The 21,777-nt window shown below is 43.7% G+C and overlaps 1 protein-coding gene across 5 annotated transcripts; it reads left to right on the top strand.

The window, feature by feature from the left end:
• Positions 1-34: 34 nt before the first annotated feature.
• xpot (exportin, tRNA (nuclear export receptor for tRNAs)) lies at positions 35-16,876 on the top strand. Of its 5 annotated transcripts, none has more exons than XM_023817796.2 (25): positions 35-562; positions 1,912-2,058; positions 2,912-2,994; positions 4,406-4,462; positions 4,671-4,740; positions 4,860-5,078; positions 6,312-6,496; positions 6,880-7,048; positions 7,792-8,028; positions 8,166-8,204; positions 8,312-8,374; positions 8,851-8,975; positions 9,273-9,417; positions 9,789-9,908; positions 10,072-10,166; positions 10,281-10,350; positions 10,599-10,837; positions 11,184-11,469; positions 11,856-12,045; positions 13,759-13,875; positions 14,156-14,271; positions 14,369-14,416; positions 14,787-14,858; positions 14,930-14,986; positions 15,100-16,876. In XM_023817796.2, the coding sequence occupies exons 2-25, from the start codon at positions 1,999-2,001 to the stop codon at positions 15,124-15,126; spliced, it is 2,889 nt and encodes a 962-aa protein (XP_023673564.1). In that variant the 5' UTR covers positions 35-562; positions 1,912-1,998; the 3' UTR covers positions 15,127-16,876. The 5 variants fall into 5 exon arrangements, with proteins under 5 accessions (XP_023673564.1, XP_023673567.1, XP_023673563.1 ...); XM_023817799.2 differs by having other exon boundaries at positions 36-522; positions 9,276-9,417; XM_023817795.2 differs by having other exon boundaries at positions 36-522.
• The last annotated feature ends 4,901 nt before the right edge of the window (positions 16,877-21,777 follow it).

Genomic DNA, 21,777 nt, shown 5'->3' with positions numbered 1-21,777 from the left:
GACCATAAAGGATGAGTTGGCTCCTAATGAAATGTGGGATGTTTAACACATGAAAGGGTAAAATATTCTCTATTAAAACCGTTTGATATTTTATCCAGTTTTAATGAGTGTCCCAATACTACAAAATCAAGTTACAAACAGTTAAGATAGAAGAAAAAGTCACAGAAAATCCACATGATTTCACGGTGCCGTTTCTCATTTACGAACTATAACTTTAAAGTTCGAGTACAGAGTTTCAGTTTGCGCAGACTACTGATCCATACGACGACAGCGGGCTACAGCATTATTATACGCGTTCCTCCACCCTACCTAAAGGAGCAGTCCACCGGGCGGGGTGGAGGCACCATCAAGCCCAGTTGCGGCGGCAGGGGGGGATCTCTTCCTGTGGTCGTGACCCAGCGTGCAACCGATTTCCGTCTGCATTGAGCCGACACGCAGCACACCTCCATTCAGCCCGCCCGCTGTCCGCGATCCCCGGGAGCTAACTAAGAGGAGCCATGAGCTAAATCGCCAGTCGGGAAGGTAGCTGCCGTCACCATGTAATGCTTTTGATCGTGCGGCGGTAAGATCTGCTTACAGGCCTCGGAGACTTTGCCTTGGCAGCGGCGTGCCAATGCGCGAAAGCGGACGCCGGGGAAACTCCACGCCGTTTCAGGACGCGGGCGGCTGTATGTTTTGTTATAACTTAAGGAGTGTCTGTTTTATCTGCTGTGTCGCGATTCCCGGGGCGTAACGGCGTGCGGCGTGGCCGTGATGGCGGGTCGCGCACGTCAGTTCTCTTGCATCGCAGTTGCATCAACTTGGGAGTTGTGCGGAGTGGCGACATGTAGCAAGATAGCTGGGTCCGGAGTTGTACCCGACAGCAGAGAGAAATCATCGTAACCGTCGCCAATCTTCTTCCAGAATAATTGTGAATAAGTTGGAGGGGACGACCTGAGGTTTGTTACAGTTGTGTAAGGTATCGCGCCCGTGGGACAGCATTGTCGTTTTGAGTCACCTATCGTCGTTTAAAGTCTTTTAACCACCTGTTATTTATCGCGATGTGTGATATTCGGCTCCGATTGCTGCCCCCTTATACGGGTTTGTGCTGAACACTACCTGCAGAAATGTAAATGCAAGTTTATTTAATTTTTGTGTGTGGGTGGATGCCTATCAATAGTGTAATCGAGCCATATGGAACCAGTCGAGTATTTTTAGGGCATTTAACCAAACTTAAACGGTTAAATGTTATACTTGCATATCAGATCTCTAAACTACATTAGTTTCTTTCGAGAATAACTTGTAAAGATTTTTAATATACATTTAATGTAAAGTATACATCATCGTGTTTCATAATGTATGGTGGATCTACGTCTTGTTTATGCCTGTTAAGTACGACACTCTTCAGTTTTCCGTTTCCTACATAAATCCTTGTTTTGTCTCGCAGTCTTTGGTCATACCGGTGCCACTTCAATAGTAATGATGGTATGATGCTGCTCACCCGGAGGCCACGTTGGTTTAGCGCTGTACGGATCACGTGACCTCGCTGCCGGCCACGCGCCCGTGACTTCGGCGTCAATTTTTAATGCTTGTTTCTGTAATGCTGCATTTTAGATTTATTAGATGCCCATTATGAGTCTGCATAAAACGGAATAAATTACGTGGTATTTGAAAATGCGGTAAATCTTTTCTGGTCTATAAACGGAGGAGCAGACTGCACATTAACATCCGCACTGCCACCGCATGGCAGTGTTTTCACAGCAAATGAATGAGCATGCTCTGGTTATCTTGGATTATATCCAAACTTGCGGGCTTTAGTCATCAATTGGTCGTTCTTGGCTTTGTGCGGTTCTGCTGAGGTAAGCTGGGTCCTTGTTGGCACTTATGCATACACCATGCACTCACTTCTGTGTGTTGTCACTCCTCTTTCAGATGATTGAAGCCCCCACAGGGGTGGAAGAGCACAAACTTTCAGTGGAAGAGACGTAATCCCCATCGTTCTGTGTGTCTGCTGCCATTATGGATGAGCAGGCGTTGCTTGGGCTGAACCCCAATGCCGATGCCAGCTACAGGCAGAGAGTAAGTCCCCTGGGTGTGCTGAGTGGGGCAGGGTGTTTACCGTCATACCAGTGGCCTGTACTATGAAGCGGGGTTACTGGCTTATCGGGGTAACATGTCGGATTTAAGGTACCACAGTTTAAATGGACTTCATATTCGTTCACTTACCGTACAATTTTGTTCAGACTACAAGCCAATAACCTTGCTTCGTAGCACAGTCCACTTGGCATGAAGGTTTGCTTTGATTTCACTTAAAACCTTAGAGAACAGGCTGCCTTCTTCAAAGTAGCCACAGATAGTTTAGAGGGTGAAACTTCCTACTGCATATCTCTGCTTTGTCTTTTTCAGTGTAACTTTCTGTTCCTTATATAGTTGTTTTTTCTGTAGTTTCTATAGTTTTTATTATTTTTATTACTGTTTTAGTTGTGGTGCAGTTATTGTCTGACTACATTGAAAGTGATGACTGAAAACCTTTGATTGCTTCATTAATTAAGAAGCCAGCTCTGTATTAAACTATTACTTACATGATTGCCGGGTGGACTTTGCAGGCTGGGTATAAATGATTAGCCTTTTCTCAATGGGGGGAGGGGTCTATTCACTTCTATTGATAAGAGGATTGTCTTCCATTGACTAACTGTTCCCGAAGTGAAAGTATCAGTCGGGTTCGAGTGCACCCATGTTTCGATAAGCTGGTTTGGCTCTGCTGGCTCCTCTGATGTGATTCCAGCTTCGTCAAACTGGTTTATTTGCTTGCTGGAAGTTGTAGCTCTCCGAACCCACGATTGGCCTTGTTTATCGGCCACTCGCCCCGTTTGAGGAGATACTTTATATGCCGTTAAAATATTCAACAAAATGGTGCCTGTCTTTCTCCTAGGCTCTCGCTTATTTCGAGCAGCTGAAGGAGTCTCCTGATGCCTGGCAGGTGTGTGCTGAGGCCCTGGCCAAAGGCGTTTACAGGTGGGTGAGCAGGACTGTCTGCTTGGAGTGAATGGTCTAGAGTTAAGGTACGTTAGCATAGGAACCAGTGATAATTTCGTTGACGAAATATTTTCGTTATAATTTTCGTCAACGACAAATTTTCACTGACGAAAACGAGACGATAACTAAATAAAAATTAAGTGATGATGACGAAAACTATAATAAAAATATATTGACATTTTCGTTAACTAATAAAAACGAGACGAAAATGTGAGTGAGGGACGTTTTTGGAAATGATCCAATCAGAATTAATCTTAGTGCGTGGCGCGGAAAGACGCACACGCACATTTGAAAATTAAGATACTGATTCACCTTGCGACGCGAGATGCGACAGTACATCTTGCATACATTGGTGTGTGTCTGTCTGACTTAAACTAAAATGACATGGCAATGGCTGGGAGAAAAAGAAGAGAAGGTATATGGAATAATTTCACGTTTGATGTCAAGACAAACAAGACATTGTGTAAACCGTGTGGAGCGGAAATAGCTGGTAAAATTACAACAAATCTAAAGCGACATCTGCAAGGTAATTTTTTCAGGTCATGCAGTATTTGCAATGGCATTACTGCCAATACAGTTTTTCTTTTAAATAATTTGGAGTTGCACTTTTCCTTTACAGAATGAAGAATGTCATATGCAAGTTCTAAACAATGCATATCTAATTTTTGGTTTTTATGGAAAGACGATATTCAACATATTTAATGAGACTTGGCTTTATTTAATTTTAAGTTAGAATATTTTGTATATTACCACGGTTTAACTAAATTACATTTAAATTAAACCCAATATATTTTAGTCAACTAAATCTACAGTAGATTTAGTCGACTAAAATCTTATGCTTTTTAGTCGACTAAAACTAGACTAAAACTAAAACAAAACAGATGACTAAAATATGACTAAAACTAAAATTGCATTTTAGTCAAAAGACTATGACTAAAACTAAATTGAAATCTGCTGTCAAAATTAACACTGATAGGAACTTAGGGGTTTCCAGCCCCTAGTCCGTGGCCAGTATTGCTGTGGAACGCTGGGGGTTATCCATAGGTGCTGGTTAATTTCCAAAAATAACCTATATATTCTAATGTTTTAGGGCCCCTCACATTCATGTATTCTGGCCATATATGGATGAAAAAAAGACAAATTATTAAACGTATGAAATCGCGGATCAGTCCGTTGAAGTTTTTGTGCAACGTAGTCTGGTTTGCAAACATTATAAGCCTGGGGCCCATACCTTAGCAGTGTTTCAGGTTGTGTAAATATGGTGTCACGGAAACAGGTTTTATTCATTCTTCTGTTTGGAATGTTGTATTTTGGAATCCATGTCCAAATAAGGGTTCCTTGTCACACTCAGCCGGGTTTAACCGATCCCATTGACGCGTTTCTTTCCCAGCAACGACCATGTGAAGTTCTTTTGCTTCCAAGTGCTAGAACATCAGATGAAGTTCAGGTGAGTGTTGCTCGGGGACACGGGGGGCGGGGGGGGGAGGTTGCCGCACAGAATTGTGTCCATTGACTGAGGTGGCGAGCTGAATGTCAAAGTATTGTAGCCTTTTAAGCAGCGCCACCTGCTGGTAAGTTGTAGTTAAAATGAGACTGCTGGCTGGTGCCTGGTTCGATTTGCGGGTCGCTGATGGAGCGCCGCCGTGTGTCCGCAGGCATGGGACCCTCAACGCAACACAGCAGCAGCTCATCCGTGAGACGCTCATGAAATGGCTGCAGTTGCAGGTATGACATGAGCAGCGCCATCTCTTGGTGGCTGCTGGATTGCGGACTGCCTTTTTGCCCACCTATGCCACCTGTAAGGAGTGTTATGTTACTGACCCTCCTGCCTGTCCTGGTCGCAGCTGATGAGTGCCCAGCCGGAGAAGGTCTTCATCCGCAACAAGGCGGCACAGGTATTCGCCCTGACCTTCGTGACCGAGTACCTGACACAGTGGCCCAAGTTCTTCTTCGACATCCTGTCCCTCATTGGGCTGAACCCACGGGGTGTGGACCTGTACTTGCGTATGCTGATGGCCATTGACGCCGAGGTGGTGGACCGCGACATCCAGCACTCTTCCGAGGCAAGGACAATCTTAAAAGCTGCTCTCTCTCTCTCCCGCTCTCTCTCTCCCCCTTGTTTTGGGGGAGACCCTGAACCCAGAATCAAAATCAGTTTGTCAGAATGGGTGTGCCTTTCAGGAACATGTCTGTCCCTCCATCCATTTATCCATTCATTTCCTGTACCCACTTGTCCTATTCAGGGTTGCGGGGAATCCCGGATGCTAGGGGCACAAGGCAGGGAATAACCCAGGGCACCAACCCATCACATGGCAAACACACCATTCAACACCTACAGACAGTTTGGTAACTCCAGTTCATCTTAGTTTTTGGACTGTCGGAGTTAACCGGAGAACCCAGAGGGAACCTCCACAATGACACATGGTGCCAGGGCAGAGACTCAGATTGCGGTGCCAGAGGTGTGTGGTTGTAATGGTAAGGCAACAGTGCTACCCATGTGCCCCATGTGCCAACGTGCCGCCCTTCACGAATATATGAAGCTCTTAAATACCTGCAAACCTGCCACTCTTGGTGGAAAAAAGGATCAAATAAAGAGGTTTGCTTTAAGAATGAATCTCAAATCATTTAAAATAAATGTTTTCAATATTTAACAAAAATACAGTGGCCAGTTACTACCGCAAAAAGTAAACGAGTCAGAATTTGGCTCTTGATGACAGGCCTGTGTTTTTAGAAGAAATGGTAGGTTTTTCCTTACGAAATATAAACATCTCTGCATTTTTTTGGAGAAAGTATTCTTTTTATCCAAAATTTGTGCAATTGTACCGAACAACCGCTCACCCTCCGCACTCGTACACGGAGCACAAAAACTCTGGTTCTCTTATTTCTCATACTCCTCTGGGTGAAGACCACAAGTATCTAATAAATACTTCAGCAGACGATACTCCGTGTGCGACTTCTTTTGCACGAATGTTGCAAATTGCAACTCTTTAATAGATAAATGGTAACGCTGCCAGACGGGAGACTAAATAGTGGCACTGAAACTTAATGCGCATATTTTAAGTTTCAAACACACATATTCTATCTCATCCACAAAATTGGTATTTTAGATCAGTCAAAGACCGCCGATCAAGTAATTAAGGCTGAAGTTCAGTCGATTTTAACCGGCTGCCGATCACTCGGAGCATCACTACTTTCGAAGGCAGGTTACTTGTCTGATATCGCCATTTACAGATATCGTCATATCGCCCAGCCATACACTGCAAACCCTGACCTCTGTCTCCTGCTGCCCCCATCAGGAGACGCGCAGGAACACCCTGATCAAGGACCGAATGAGGGAGCAGTGTATCCCCAGCCTGGTGGAGTCCTGGTACCAGATCCTGCACACCTACCAGCAGAGTCACTCTGAGCTCACGTGCCAGTGTCTAGAGGTGGTGGGGGCGTACGTGTCTTGGATCGACCTCAGTCTTATTGCCAACGACAGGTAGGCTGCGCCATTAAGGAGTGCCTCGCACGAGGGAGTGCTCAAATCCCTGTTTTGTCCCTTAGGTTGAATAGGCTTTGACCTATCTTGATCACCTGTTAAAAGATTTACAGTGAACTTTCAAAGGGAGATTAACACTACTGGCTTGCATCCAATGTTTATCACATAAATATGCAAGCGTGTGGCTTAACCTGGAATCTTCCATGATAAATTTCTCCGAAGCAGACTTGCATGGAGAAGTTTGTAGAACTTGATTTTTGCCAAATTCCATTGCATAATTTTTTTTGATAAATGATGCTCTAGTAGCATAATAATTAATCATAAATGCACATGAGACTCAGCCCCATGGGTGGTAGAGCCTGACTTGCGGACCTACATTTCAGGTTTGTTAGCCTGCTGCTGAGTCACATGTCAGTGGAGGTTCTGCGAGAGGAGGCCTGCGACTGCCTGTTTGAAATTGTCAATAAGGGCATGGACCCCATCGACAAGACCAAGCTGGTGGAGTCTCTGTGTCAGGTGCTGCAGACTGCTGGCTTCTTCAACGTGGAACAGGTATCTTGGTCTTCATCATGCTGGCCAGGGTTCCCCAATTTTTTGTCTCTAAGGGCCAATTTCCATCAGCAATACAAAGGCAAGAGACACTACCCCTGAAATTTTTTTTGGCTTTGTGGGAGGTTATGGCCTTCCAGAATAAGTTGTATTTGGGTCCAGATGTGAGAATTCGGAACAAATCGCCTATTGATTCAATACGGGACATTTATTTTTTAGTACAGGATGATCCTGTAATGTACAGCATGGGTGCCAGCTCTACCTACAACTCTTTGGGGTTGGGGCAGGGGGTATTGATCAGTCGTACAGGACATACATTATAATTTATCATATTCTAAAGCAACCTAACTATGCCCCATTTTTTTGATCCAGTGGACTGTTAAATGGCTAGATAAATTCATCCACCTGTTTTCCATGTTTCCTATTCATAATCTTTTATTTTTAATGCACCATAAAGTCATTCATCATTTCAGATAAGATATGAAATGCAGGATATTAAAATTGGTTCTCAGTATTGGCTGATTTAGATGAATATGCTGCAGTGTTGGCAGGTTTGTTAGTATTAAAACCAAATAATGTCAAGGTCAAAGTTGAACACAGTACTCCTACAGCACATGGGCAGTGATGTGGACTGAATACTCGGTGTGGATAAGGCCTTCCTCTCAGGACATGATTGAGTGTGACCCTTATGTGTGAGGGCGAAGCTGTTTGGGCCTTTGATTGGTTGACATCAGTCCGGTCTGCAGGAAGAGGACGTGGACTTCCTGGCCAAGTTCTCCAAGCTGGTGAACGGCATGGGCCAGGCCCTGATCACCAGCTGGACCAAGCTGGTTAAGGCAGGAGACGTGAAGAATGCCCAGGAGGCTCTGCATGCCCTGGAGGCTAAGGTGGCACTCATGCTGCAGCTGCTGGTCCACGAGGACGACGACATCTCCACCAACGTGGTGGGCTTCTGTTACGACTACCTGCACATCCTCAAGCAGGTAGGCGTCCCGGCCAAAGATCATCTACAGTCTGCCAGGTGACAGTAAATCACTGTGCACTATCCCTCATCTTCCTGTTCCCTGTGTGGTGGAATGTCAGCAGTTACTTGGAGTTTTAATCTGTTTGTCTTCCCCAGCTTCCAGTTCTTTCGGACCAGCAGAAGTCCAACGTGGAGGTAAGGTCCAGAGGCGTTGTGGTGTGCCTGAGCACCTTTTTATGTAAACCTTTGGCTTGCTGTTCGCTTTTAGTAACTTAACTAGTTTGCTTTTCCACCAACATTAGGCAGTCATGCTAGCTGTGATGAAGAAGCTCACGTATGACGATGAATACAACTTTGAAAACGAGGTAATGTTTTTGTTTACTTGGTGCATTTTTTAGATATTCTCCATGCTCGGTGTTGGGTTCGTCCTACAGCCCAAAAAACATGCAAATAGGTGAATCGGCAACTATAAATTCTCTCCATGCATGATTGTGACTGTATGTGTCCTGTGATGGACTGTCCTCCAGTCCAGGGTGTGTCCCTGCCTTGTGCCCTGTGCTGCCTCAGACAGACTCCTGCCCCCTGCACCCCTAATGCTCGCTTGTTTCCCGTGTAGGAAAATGCCAAAGATGGCAATAACCAACAGGCTGTTAGTAACTCATGTCTGCTTCTGAGTAAGCTAGCAGGCTTGGTTCTCTCCTGTAATTACTCCTTTGTTATCTATCGTAATTTTAATGCTCTCAGGCTGTAAGTAAGCATAGACTCAGACCAACCTTGGTTGTTGCGTGCTTGGATGAGTTCCCTCCTTCCGGAACTTTCTGTGACGCCGTATACTCTGCAGGGGGAGGACGAGGCCATGTTTGTGGAGTACAGGAAGCAGCTGAAGCTGCTGCTGGACCGTCTGGCACAGGTGTCCCCGGAGCTGCTGCTGGAGGCCGTCCGCCGGGTCTTCAACACCACCATGCAGTAGGCCATTAATCTCCTCTCTAACCTTCCCTGGCTTTCGCACAACTGCCAGTTGCGTGACGAGATGTTCATTGTCTGTTTCGGTCCATTCATAAGCCTTAAACGCATATTGAGATAATTGCTATTAATGATGAATGCTGAACCTGGAGCTCGCAGTGACAAGGAATTTCACATTGTCCATGAGCCGTTCGTGTTTCGTTCCCACCTGGTCATGCAGGGACATGCTGTTTACTCTCCTCTGTGTGTGTCCTGTGTGTTTGTGTGTGCGTGTCCCCTGTGTTGCACACATCCATCCAGAAGCTGGCAGACTGCGCCTTTCATGGAGGTGGAGGTAGCCATCCGTTTGCTGTACATGCTGGGGGAGGCTCTGCCGGCCTCGCAGGGGGCGCACTTCTCTGGGGACAGCACCAAAGCCAGCGCCCTTCAGGACATGATGCGGACGGTGGGTGTTTTCATCGGGGGACACATTCTGCACAATGCTTAGAGCCCCCTGCTTGCAGAACTACATCTTTTGCCGTCCCCTTGGAGAGTCATCTGGATAGATGACCATGGGCTGTAACTTGGCCTAAAGTTCATGCAGAACTGTGTCTCTATGCAAGCCATGCTTTTGAACGCTAAACTTGAGATATTGGTAATTTTATAGAAGCTTTTTCACTATTTGAAAATGGAGTGGGAGGTGTAGGAATGACAGGACCAACTTTCAGTGGTTTTTAATGCTGTAGTAGAATTTTAGTGGTATGCTTGATGAGTGCTTTGGCTGTAATGGTAAGGCTGGGTGTTAACTTTGACATGTCCCTACTCTGTCTTACTCAGCTGGTCACTTGCGGAGTCAGTGAGTACCAGCACACTTCTGTAACTCTGGAGTTCTTTGAGACTGTTGTCCGCTATGACAAGTTCTTCATCGTGGAGCCTCAACACATTCCAAATGTCCTGGTGGGTGTTGTCCTAACCGGCCACTCTGGAGTGTGTAGCTCGTAGCTCTACCCTCTCGTAATGTTGCTGAATACTGTGTGATGGTATTTAAGGGCTCCGTATATTTTAAAGCACATTGACGTGGTGAAAGTAGCATGAAGCTATTTTTTTCCTCCTCCTCTAGATGGCATTCTTGGACCATCGTGGCCTAAGGCACAGCAGCCCAAAAGTGAGGAGCAGGGTGGCCTACCTCTTCTCGAGATACGTCAAGACCTTGCAGTAAGTGCAGCCTTGTGATGTTAATAATACGAGAGATCACATTGATAAAGCAAGCCTCCTCTTCTGCAAATGGTACTCTGAATGATTTCCTCTTCTTCTGGCTCCTCCATGTAGTAAGCACATGAGTGCTTTCATCGAAGACATCCTCAGTCGGATACAGGACCTGCTGGAACTTTCGCCCCCCGTAAGTCAAAACAATAAGAGCTGACCTTCACAGCAATATGGCTGAGAAGGTCATCAAGTCCTTGCAATCCGCAGTATTCTCAGTGGCTAAATTGTATGAAAGACCATGTATATAGTTTCTGTGATGTGCTTTCACTGAATATGACATTCTAGTAACTTTGTTCGGTTGTTTGCAGAGAAGTGCTTCACTGTCGGTGTGTCCGTCTACGTAGGTTTGTAACTGTCTAAGCCCTTCTGCCCTCACCTCAGGAGAATGGCTATCCAGCCCTGCTTACCAGCGATGACCAGCTCTTCATTTACGAGACGGCCGGCGTGCTCATTGTGAACAGCGAGTACCCCGTGGAGAGGAAACAGGTTCTCATGAAGAACCTTCTGGAGCCTCTTCTGGGTGCCTTCAAGCTGCTGCTGGGGAAGCTGCTGCTGGAGCAGGACGAGGAGCGACAGGCCGGCCTGGCCGACTGCCTGAACCATGCCGTGGGCTTCGCCAGGTAGTACCGGCCACGGCGGCACCTCATGTCCAAAGGATTGCTTAGCTGAACCCTTTGTTTTGGGTGATATATGGTGTTTGTCGAGGCTGCTTGGTTGGTTGTTTTACCTGTGGTGACAATGGAGACCGGCAAACTGAGTTGGTAGTTTGTGCTGCTCTGGTTTGGCTGGAGGTCTTGATGGCCTGTCATGGGGCTTGCATGCTCACCGTGAGTCTTTAGAAGCCTTGGTATGCTGCTGAGGACATTGTCTGTAGTGGAGTTGAGGTTTGCATGCTGCTGGCAGGGACATGGCGCCATGCTGCGGTGAGACGATGCCTGACCTCCGATTTCCTGTCTGCCCACACAGCCGCACCAGCAAGGCCTTCAGCAACAAGCAGACGGTGAAGCAATGCGGCTGCTCTGAGGTCTACCGTGACTGCCTGCAGACCTTCCTGCCTGCGCTGAGCTGCCCCGTCCAGAAGGAGGCGCTGCGGAGTGGCGTGCGCACCTTTTTGCACCGCATGATTATATGCCTAGAGGAAGAGGTGCTGCCCTTCATCCCCTCTGCCTCAGAGCATATGCTCAAGGACTGCGAGGCCAAGGACCTGCAAGAGTTCATCCCCCTAATCAACCAGATCACTGCCAAGTTCAAGGTGAATCCTGCGAAGTGTCACCACCATGTGGTCATCAAAGGTCTATATGGCCAGTTACGGTTTAAAGTGGACAGGTTTTAAGTGTTTAGAAACAGGTGAAAATGGATTTATTTTAGGTTACTGGCATTTTCAAGAAAACCCCCACTAAGTTTACAAAACCACACATATACTGAAGCTGCTGTCTAGGTTCTTGTTGCTTCCCTAATGAAGGTCTGGGTCTGGTGCAGTGTAAATTATGACTGAGCCACATCCATGTGGGCATGAGCTCAGGATGTTCAAGGCCTTACAGGAGCACTGCAAATGGCAGCATTACTGAGGAGGAGCGGGTGACTTTATGGCTGCCCTCCTCAGCTGCATCAGCAACGGCCCCTGCTCCTTCCCCACAGGCCCAGGTGTCACCGTTCCTCCAGCAGGCCTTCATGCCGCTGGTGCAGGCCATCTTCGAGGTGCTGGCCCGGCCGGCTGAGGATAATGACCAGACGGCAGCTCTGGAAAAGCAGATGCTGAGGAGGAGCTACTTCACCTTCATTCAGACTGTGGTCAGCAGCGGCATGAACGAGGTCATGGGCAACCAGGGTGAGCAAATCAAACGGTCCAGCTTTGAGGGCTCTTATTGGCTGTGAGCAGCAAGCGTGAGAGAGTGCTTAGTCATCTAGCCACAGCCAGTATAAAGAGCAGCTCATAGAAAAATTTATATATCGTGTTTTAGCAGGTTAGCGATCACTTTACCCAACTGTACAGTAACCCCTTCACATTCGCAAGGGTTAGCGGTGGAAAATTCACGAACAATACTTGGGTTTCCCTACCTGCAACAGTCTGAACAATAATGCAAAGTCTATTTATTATCAGTCTCTAAACAGTGTGGAAGTCAGAAATTCTGAATGGACATAAAATGCAGATGATTAGAATAGAAGGTTCCCATTTGGAACAGGGGTTCCCCACATGCAAAGGAGAAGAGCCCCCACTCACAAATCAACATCCATTTTATGCCTGTTCTGTGGGTGATGTCCCTACATGAACTCGCCAGATGTTTCTCATTCGCTCGTCTTTGTCCTTCATCTGCATGACTTTTTTCTGACTTGCTCCCTTGGAACAGGGACCTTTCACTTCTGTCCTAAAATGTCCTGCAAGGGCCTCAGCTGCTCATATATCTCCAATCATACAGTATTCAGTTTTCAATTAACCTGATAATGGGAGTAAACATTTCAAAGGGATGATTGTTTATCATGATAAATTGGAATAATTATTTCCTTTTACATAAGTATTGATAATTATACTGTAACTTCTATTGCTACAATTACAGTACACATACACATGTTTTACGTGTAAACATAGTGAAACTAGTTAAGTATGATATGTATATGAACACAGCAAAACAAATGCTTAGTGATGTCTATGAGCAGAATGAAACAGGAGCTAAATCCATATTCAGTCTCCCCCTCTCAGCCAGCAGAGCTAGAGAGCCATTCAAGGTCAAGTCATTTACCTACACACCAGGTGCAGTAAAATTTATCTCATAACATGAAACTGTTTGTTTGTCCCAGCACACAGCACAAACGAGATATTAACTGCAATTCCAGTGCCCTTTGCATGTCAAATTACCATCATTTCCCATCAAGACCTTTTTATGTAATATACAAATCATCTAAATTATGCCCTTATATGTGCAAAATTACTACTGTGCGCACTGAGAGCACTGTGCTTTGGACTCATTAAAATGCAAAATTAATGGCACTGAAAAGTTTAACAATTATTGTGAGAAATGCGAGATTCCAAAGTCACAAAGAGTTACATGAGTGAGGCTGGATGCTGAGAGAAAGATATAGAGACTTTTAATATAAAAGATATACACTAAGAAATATTGCGAATATTTATGCATTATATACTTTTATGTGATCTAAATCATTTTTAGTATTGCTTTTGGCTTGCGCGTCATGCATGGATTCCTGCGATCTTTCGGCAAGCTCCAAAATTACTCCTGTTTTAACACTTCCTGGCTGAATCACAGATAACTGAAATCGCGAATGTGAAGGGATTACGGTATAAATGGATAGAGTTTGTAAGATGGCCTTTTTTAATAAAGGCTTGCAGAACTCACCTAAAGGTGCACCAGTAAGAAGTCCTGTGGCTTGACCTAGAAGCCTCTAAACCAGTGTTTCCCAATCCGGGACCGGCTTAGGAAACACTGCTCTACGCCCCCGGGGTCCTTCATCGCTTGGCTCCTGCCCATAACCTCTGACCTGGGCCTGTTAATACAGTTGATGTTCTCTGGATTGTATGTCTGTCCAGAGCTGGAAAACATCGAGAGGGTCCTCTTCACCATAATCCAGGGGGCTGTCGACATCCCTGACCCCATAGCACAGAAAACCTGCTTCATCATCCTCTCCAAACTGGTAGAGCTTTGGGGTAAGAAACATCACCTTACTCAGCTGGCATATATTGCATATTTCTAAATAGGTTTTAAACTATATTTATACAATAGTAGGTATTTCTTGACGTTTTAGTAATCCATAAACATTAATGGCAAATACCTATGATAACAGTATTGTATATGTTTGTTTCTGTATATGATTATGGCAGAAACAGCAATTTAAACTCAATGGATGAGGCCAAATCCTTCTAGCCAATGTATACAGGGTTACACAGTGAGGTTGGTGGATATGCTCCTTATTCCTTCTCTTTACAGGGGGAAAAGATGGATTAGTGGGGTTTCCAGACTTCATCTATAAACACATTGTGCCAGCCTGCTTCCTGGCTCCTCTCAAGCCGACCTTTGACCTGTCAGATGCCCAAACCATGTTGGTACGTCATCAGTTTCTCAGATATAAACTTTGGGCGCAAGTCTTTACCATAATTTTGCATCTTATAATTATCCCTGACACATGACTTTGCGTTTCAGACGTTGTCTGAGTGTGCCCTGACGCTGAAGATGATTCATCTGAAAAGGGTGAGGGTCACATTGAGTGTTTGCTGTTAGATTGTGATACTCAGGTCTAGGTGTCTGTTTACCATATAGGATCCACAGTTGGCCCAAAATTTGGACTTAAACTGAAACAGTGCTGGAATAGTCTCTGCTTGATAACCCTAACATTCATGATAACGTTAACTAAACTGGGCCAGTAACAAATGTGAACAGCATAATTGTAGCAACCTGCATTTAAATTCATATTTAAAAATGGACATAATTTCTACAAATTTTGTAACAGAATTGATTTCCCCAACCCCTAAAAGATGGACACTTAATTTAACATGGAGTTTGTGGGAGTATTGAAGTGTTGGTCTCCATTGACTGGAACTTAATGCCAATGTGTTTGCAGGGACCAGAGTTCATTCAGTACCTACAGCAGGAGTACCTGCCCTCTCTGCAGGTGACCCCAGACATCATTCAGGTATGGCTCCGTCCGAACAGGAAACAATCCCAGGTAATGCTCCCTGTGTCTAAATGATCCGTCCATTTCAGGAGCTCTGCCAGGTGCTTCAGCAGCCAGATTCAAAGGTCTTCAAGAATTACATAAAGGTATGATTGGCGCAGATCCCCAGCTTAGCCCCCCCCCCGCCCCCCCCCCATGCCACCAGCCTGGCAAGATGCCAGTAGTGGTAACGTTTTCTGACCCCTCTCTCTTCTGACAGGCGTTCTTTCAGCGAGCCAAACTGTAATACTGGAAATTCCAAGGAAGAGGGACACAGGGGGGGAACGCCTGAGGAAGAGGGGGTCAGTGCCCTTTCGAAAAGAGGAAGAGGAGGCTAGCATTGGACTCGCTTTTGCACTTATAAATTTGCATAACGAAACCCAATCCTGTGGTGTGGAGGCTCGCAGTGGAGGACAGGCAGCAGAGGCAGGGCCACTGCCCCAGTCCACATGTGCCCAGTGTGGGCTTGGCCTGGTCGGTGCCTCGTGGGCTGTTGGTCGGTGGCTCAGCCTGTTTGCAAGGCAGGAATAAAACTGTGGACTATTGGAGGAAAGGGAAGGTACAGGAAGGGGATTGTATGAGGGCTAGGCAGGACGGAACTAAGAACGATGACGAGCTGTACATCCCATTACCTGGGGGGGGGGGGGGGGGCATAAATAGATTATTTTTGCCAGGAGGAGGGTTGAATTTATAGGTCTGATAAACCAGGCTGAGGCTAAATGGGCTTCTCCCTTTGAACTTGCAGATTTGTAATATAAGGAGCTTTTTTTCCAGGACATTTATTTAATGATACAGATTTTATGTTTTGAAGCAGGAAATTTTTCTTATGTTTCGGCCAGAATTACATGATTCTTGGATGCTTCTGGCTGCGGTGTGTAATTGCCGTCTGTCTAACTGAATATTATTTCAGCCAAAATAGTTTTGCATGTCCCTCCCTCAGAACTCAGTAGTATTTACTGGTATATATTTTTTTCCCTTGAATAAACCATAGATTTGTTTATGGATTATGTATTATATTTTTACAGTGTCTAATTTTCACATTTGTAGGAATATATAAGGAGTGACTGGTCCTTGCATACATTTGAGAGAGGACCTATGCTGTTATCCATGTACCTGGACAGTGAACCAAAAGCATAACATTAGTCATTTAACATTATCACCCAGGAAGCTAAGGAGGGGCATTACGTTCCACTTCACTTAATCTCCCATCTTCCAAGACACGGTCTGGACTTCGTCCCTTACCCAAAATGCACCTTCACTATAAACGTGACTCATAGCACGTGCATTAGCGGCTTGTGATGTGATCTGCACATTTCTGGCTTTGGATGTGGTCTGGGATTTGATGGCATCAGCTAAGAGTCCTGCCATTTTTACCATTCGATCTTTGCGCTTCTGTACAAACCTCACCTACATAAACGTTTTGCCTACTAACCATGAAAGACTGTAAAAAAATATCATTTGATACAAGTAGAGCGCTTAAAACGGTTGAAAATATTTTGGAGGGACTTGATTTGCATACTGCTATGTTTTATTTGTAAAAAAAAAAAAATGTGTATTCCTGTTACAGGAAGTGAGCCAGACTTGAATGTCTTAATTTAGCCAAATGGTTTAATTTTTTGAGATTGTTTAGGCAAAAAGGAAAAAAAATGTAATTGAAATTTTAATGCTTAGCAGTAATTAAGTTACTGCACTTTGAATTTTACTGAGTTCTCATGGACAAAGGTTAGTTCCTATGTTCAAGGGATTCCCCAGCAGTGTCATGTGACCAATGAAGTCAGTTTTGCTATGTGAATGTGTGTTAATAGATGGGACATTTGGAGGAGGCAGAATCATGACTGGATTACTGACATTTATCATGGTGCCATATTTCATTGTACCTGGACAGGAATGGAATGCACGTTCTGATATTAAGTCCATGACTGTGATCCCCCTGTATTTCAACCCAGCTCTTCTAAATAGGTGATGGTTGAACAATTAAAACTGACGATTTTGACCAACATGTTTTGAAACTGTCTTTTGTTTGATCAACAACAAAAAAATCAACTGTTTTCATGGTCAAGAACCTTAAAATGTAGTAGAATACAACCAAAACTTGGGGATTCATTTGAGCTGAAAACCATCGCTGTAAGTAATGTTAACTGCAACTCAACAAAGCACCCATCTAAGATCCTTTTGTACACACTGTGTATAGTTGGGGTTAGATGCTTCTCATCTGACCATTGTGCCATGCAGATCAGTGCCATGTTCACTGACTATATATGGTAATCTGTAAAATCTGGCAAAACGCTACTGAGACTGATTATAGGAATTTATTAGTTTTAATGCTCATAATAAACATTTAAAAATGCCAGCTGTATTAGTTTTTCTTTGAAGACAGTTGCTGTGCTTGATCATGGAACTGAAGAATGAGTACACAACGTGTTGACTTCTGCTACCTACATTCATGAATCTTCCTGATAACATGCTTATCGCGATGACTGAGTTTCTGGACCTTATCTGTTACCAGTGAATTTAAAATTATGGAGTGTTCTAAACGAAAAGGTAGCACAGTGTAAAGCCAGAACAATATGGTCTTCGAATTATTTTCATATTTAAATTTTATTCACAAACAGGAAAGGCCCTGGGGGGGGGCATAGGCCTGACCTGTCCAATCAAATGTTTTTGATAATTGTAAATAGGAAGGGATGGGCTGTGTTTTATCTTTTATTGCCAGTTTCAGCTACATGTATGTGCGTGGAGTAGGGGTGAACACAATGGCAAAAATATCGTATCAGTTTTTTTTCTGGCATGATCATGATCCATCATCATGATTCTTCTCCATGTTAATTTTAAGGAGAATTTTGCAAGTTACTGAGCACTGAACAGTGCAACGAAACAAATTTTAAAAAAAAAATGTATCGCTATAAGGTAATAAAACCAAAACATACTCGGCATACTCTTCTGGGTGTTTTATTTGAGGTGGTAAAAAAGGCTTGTCACATTGCCATCCCCAAGCTTATCTTTACAAATTTTGCAAATATTTTTTTTGTTTGTGCTGTGTCAATTTTGGAAAATCCAAAGAAGTTCCATATTACCAAAGTCGAATTCTTTTTAGGGACCAACTGCCAGAACATCCATGCTGCTACTTTGACGCATAGGGAATGCGTTGTTTGTTGCGCATTGCATGTTTGGACGAGAGCGCGAAAGGGGTAGAGGAAGAAATCCAAGGCACTTCCATACTATTTGCTATTACTGGTTTATTGGTGTTTCGAAACAGATTTGCCTGACAAAACAACTTCAGATGCGTGTATGAGCCAAACAACTGCAACTGACAGAATGTGCACTGTAAAATGATACAATCTCTCCTTAAAGGCATATCGGGGAGACATTTTAATCAGTCACAATCTAATACGCAGGCTGAAATATCTAATTCATCTAATATCCTGGCAGAAATATCGCTCTCATTGGTCATAATGCAATGAAATATAAGTAATAAATTGCACTACGACCAGCAAGAATATTTCATCTTGGTGTCTTTATTTGGGGGTCCCTGGTTTAAAAAGACCTGAGAAGCCCTTCCTTCTGAAAATCCTTGCACAAAAATCCACATGGATAGAAACGTCATGCATGAGAGAACCCCATTCAGACAGAGCACCAGAAGGAAGGACTGGGTGTGTGATTCTGGATTCTATGTAACTATAGCATGACCTGCTAAACACGGGCCTATCACTGTGGAAGTCTGTGTTTTGAATGGAATGGAACTTTCACAAATACCTCACTTGTTTGAATATGTGCTGTCAAATTTGTTTTCAGTACTAATGAAAGAGTTTTAGACCTGTTAGGTGTTATACCCCTTCAGACCAGTACAAGAGGAGAATATACAGTTGTGCTCAAAAGTTTACATACCCTGGCAGAATTTGTGATGTTTTGGCCATTTTTCAGAGAATATGAATGATAACACAATAACCTCTCTGTCACTCGTGGTTAGTGGTTGGGTGAAGCCATTTATTATCAAACAATTGTGTTTGCCTTTTTTACATCATAATGACAACAGAAAATACCCAAATGACCCAGATCAAAAGTTTACATACCCTAGTTCTTAATACCTTGTATTGCCTCCTTTAGCATCAATGACAGCCTGAAGTCTTTTGTGATAGTTGTGGATGAGACACTTTATCTTCTCAGATGGTAAACCTGCCCATTCTTCTTGGCAAAATGTCTCCAGTTCCTGTACATTCTTGGGCTGTCTTGCATGAACTGCACGTTTGAGATCTCCCCAAAGTGGCTCAATGATATTGAGGTCAGGAGACTGAGATGGCCATTCCAGAACCTTCACTTTTTTCTGCTGTAGCCATTGACAAGTTGACTTGGCCTTGTGCTTTGGATCGTTGTCATGTTGGAATGTCCAAGAGCGTCCCATGCACAGCTTCCGAGCTGATGAGTGCAAATGTTCCTCCAGTATTTTCTGATAATGTGCTGCATTCATCTTGCCATCAATTCTGGCCAAGTTCCCTGTGCCTGTGTAGCTCACACACCCCCAAAACATCAGCGATCCACCTCCGTGTTTCACAGTAGGGATGGTGTACTTTTCATCATGGGCATTGTTGAGTCCTCTCCAAATGTAACGTTTAATTTTAGTCTCATCACTCCAAATAACTTTGTTCCAGAAGTTTTGAGGCTTGTCTTGGTGCTGTTTGGCATATTGTAAGCGAGCTATTTTGTGGCATTTGCGCAGTAATGGCTTTCTTCTGGCCACTCGACCATGCAGCCCATTTTTCTTCAAGTGCCTCCTTATTGTGCATCTTGATACATCCACACCACTTTTTTTCAGAGACTCCTGTATGTCAGCTGAAGTTATTTGTGGGTTTTTCTTTGCATCCCGAACAATTTTCCTGGCAGTTGTGGCTGAAAGTTTTGTTGGTCTACCTGATCGTGGTTTGGTTTCAACAGAAGCCCTCATTTTCCACTTCTTAATTAGGGTCTAAACACTGCTGACTGGCATTCTTAATTGCTTGGAAATCTTTTTATGTCCTTTTCCTGTTTTATGAAGTTCAACAACCTTCTCCAGCAGATCCTTTGATAATTCTTTTGCTTTCCCCATGGCTCGGAATCCAACAAAAATCAGTGCAACACTGGATGACTCATGTCAGGAGCCTAGAAACTCACTGACTTTTTATACACACCCACTAATTACAAGCAAACAGATCACAGGTGAGGATGGTTACCTTTAGTAGTCATTTACACCTGTGTGTGTCAACCTGTCTATGTTATCATGCCAAAATTTCCAGGGTATGTAAACTTTTGATCGGGGTCATTTGGGTATTTTCTGTTGTCATTATGATGTAAAAAAGGCAAACACAATTGTTTGATAATAAATGGCTTCACCCAACCACTAACCACGAGTGACAGAGAGGTTATTGTGTTATCATTCATATTCTCTGAAAAATGGCCAAAACATCACAAATTCTGCCAGGGTATGTAAACTTTTGAGCACAACTGTATATTCTCCTCTTGTACTGGTCTGAAGGGGTATAACACCTAACAGGTCTTCACAGAAGACTTTCTTCTCATTGTTGAAGACCCTTACATAAACTAGCAGCTGAGCATTGACACATAAGTGGACTCTATAGCTAAGTCTACACAAAGTGTTGCCTGAATTGTTTCAATTAGCTGCAGTAGGACATCCTGGGATAATATTGCAGTTCCCTATCTAGCTGATGATGCTGACATGTATTTGCTTGATTTTTTTCACAAAACTCTTTTTTCCTTAAAGTAATGTTGCAACTACCACACTCATGCACTACTTGTTAACCCCTCTGCCAATTAAAAAGAAATGTTTTTTTGATGACCCAAAATCCAGGCAACTTTAATGGATTATTGTTGAGCAGTGAATGTGTTTGTATTCTGGTGGATTGATTGTACTGGGCTCTTTTTCTGTGCCCTCAATTTGTTTTTGAGTATGTATTTTTACTCAAAAGATCAGTGCATTGTCTCATAGTGGTGCTTCATATTGCCACTTTCAATAAATCGCCACGATCTCAGAAAATACAAGACAAACTGGTTTTTAATTGCTAGTGGGAAGAATAAAGAAGTAAAGAGTCTGCCCACTCTTTTCAGAGTACACCACGTGAAATTACTTACCTTTGACTCATTTTTCTGACTGTCATATTTTGTCTCTCCTGTCAGTGAGTCTTGTCACTCACTAACAATAGTTGATCAGAAAGCACAGATTTTAACTGGGTGAGCAGCAACACTTGAGATGATTTCCAAGACATGCAACTGGTCTGTGAGCTTCCTGGGCTGCTAAATAAAGGGCCACAGAGGTTAGAAAAGCTGTGCCACTGGAAATAAAAATGCTCCATCAAAATCCAAAAATTCTCGATAATCTATCAGTTAAAGGTCCGGGTCCAGATAGGGTGGCAGCTTTAGAGTTTTTATCCACAAGCCTTCAGGCAATTGAACTGCTGACACCAACATCCACAAACACATTATAATCAGACACAGCACACACATACCACATGGGGGACCCTGAGCCCCCCCCCATTATTATTTTGTGTGTGTGTGTGTGTGTGTTTTTTTTTTTTTACATTGCACAGCACTAGCTATTTTTTCAAATTATATATTCATTATATTTTTATTAGTGCTGTCAAACGATTAAAAATTTTAATCAGATTAATCACAGGGTTGCTGTGGATTAATTTCGATTAATCACGATTAAATATTCATTTTTAATCTATATTAATCACATTTCATTTTGCATGAGCAAACAGACTTAAGAAAAAAGGGAATATATATGCACTTAACATGTCTATTGAACATCTTGAACATGAGTCGGATGCATTCCATCTGCCACAGAAGTGCAATACCATGGACCCATATCAAAAAGCAAGATTTTTTGCTTAGCTGGACAACTTGTCGG

The sequence above is a fragment of the Paramormyrops kingsleyae genome, chromosome 1, assembly GCF_048594095.1.
Source record: "Paramormyrops kingsleyae isolate MSU_618 chromosome 1, PKINGS_0.4, whole genome shotgun sequence".
Lineage (NCBI taxonomy): Eukaryota > Metazoa > Chordata > Actinopteri > Osteoglossiformes > Mormyridae > Paramormyrops > Paramormyrops kingsleyae.
The sequence above is the reverse complement of the archived record's forward strand: the minus strand, read 5'-3'. Positions and strand labels throughout refer to the sequence as shown.

Coding starts and splice junctions, on each gene's coding strand:
- xpot (XM_023817796.2), top strand. CDS start 1,999: ATGGATGAGCAGGCGTTGCTTGGGCTGAACCCCAATGCCGATGCCAGC. Junction 8,976..9,272: donor GTCTTCAACACCACCATGCA/GTAGGCCATTAA, acceptor ACATCCATCCAG/AAGCTGGCAGACTGCGCCTT. Junction 13,876..14,155: donor CAAACTGGTAGAGCTTTGGG/GTAAGAAACATC, acceptor TTCTCTTTACAG/GGGGAAAAGATGGATTAGTG.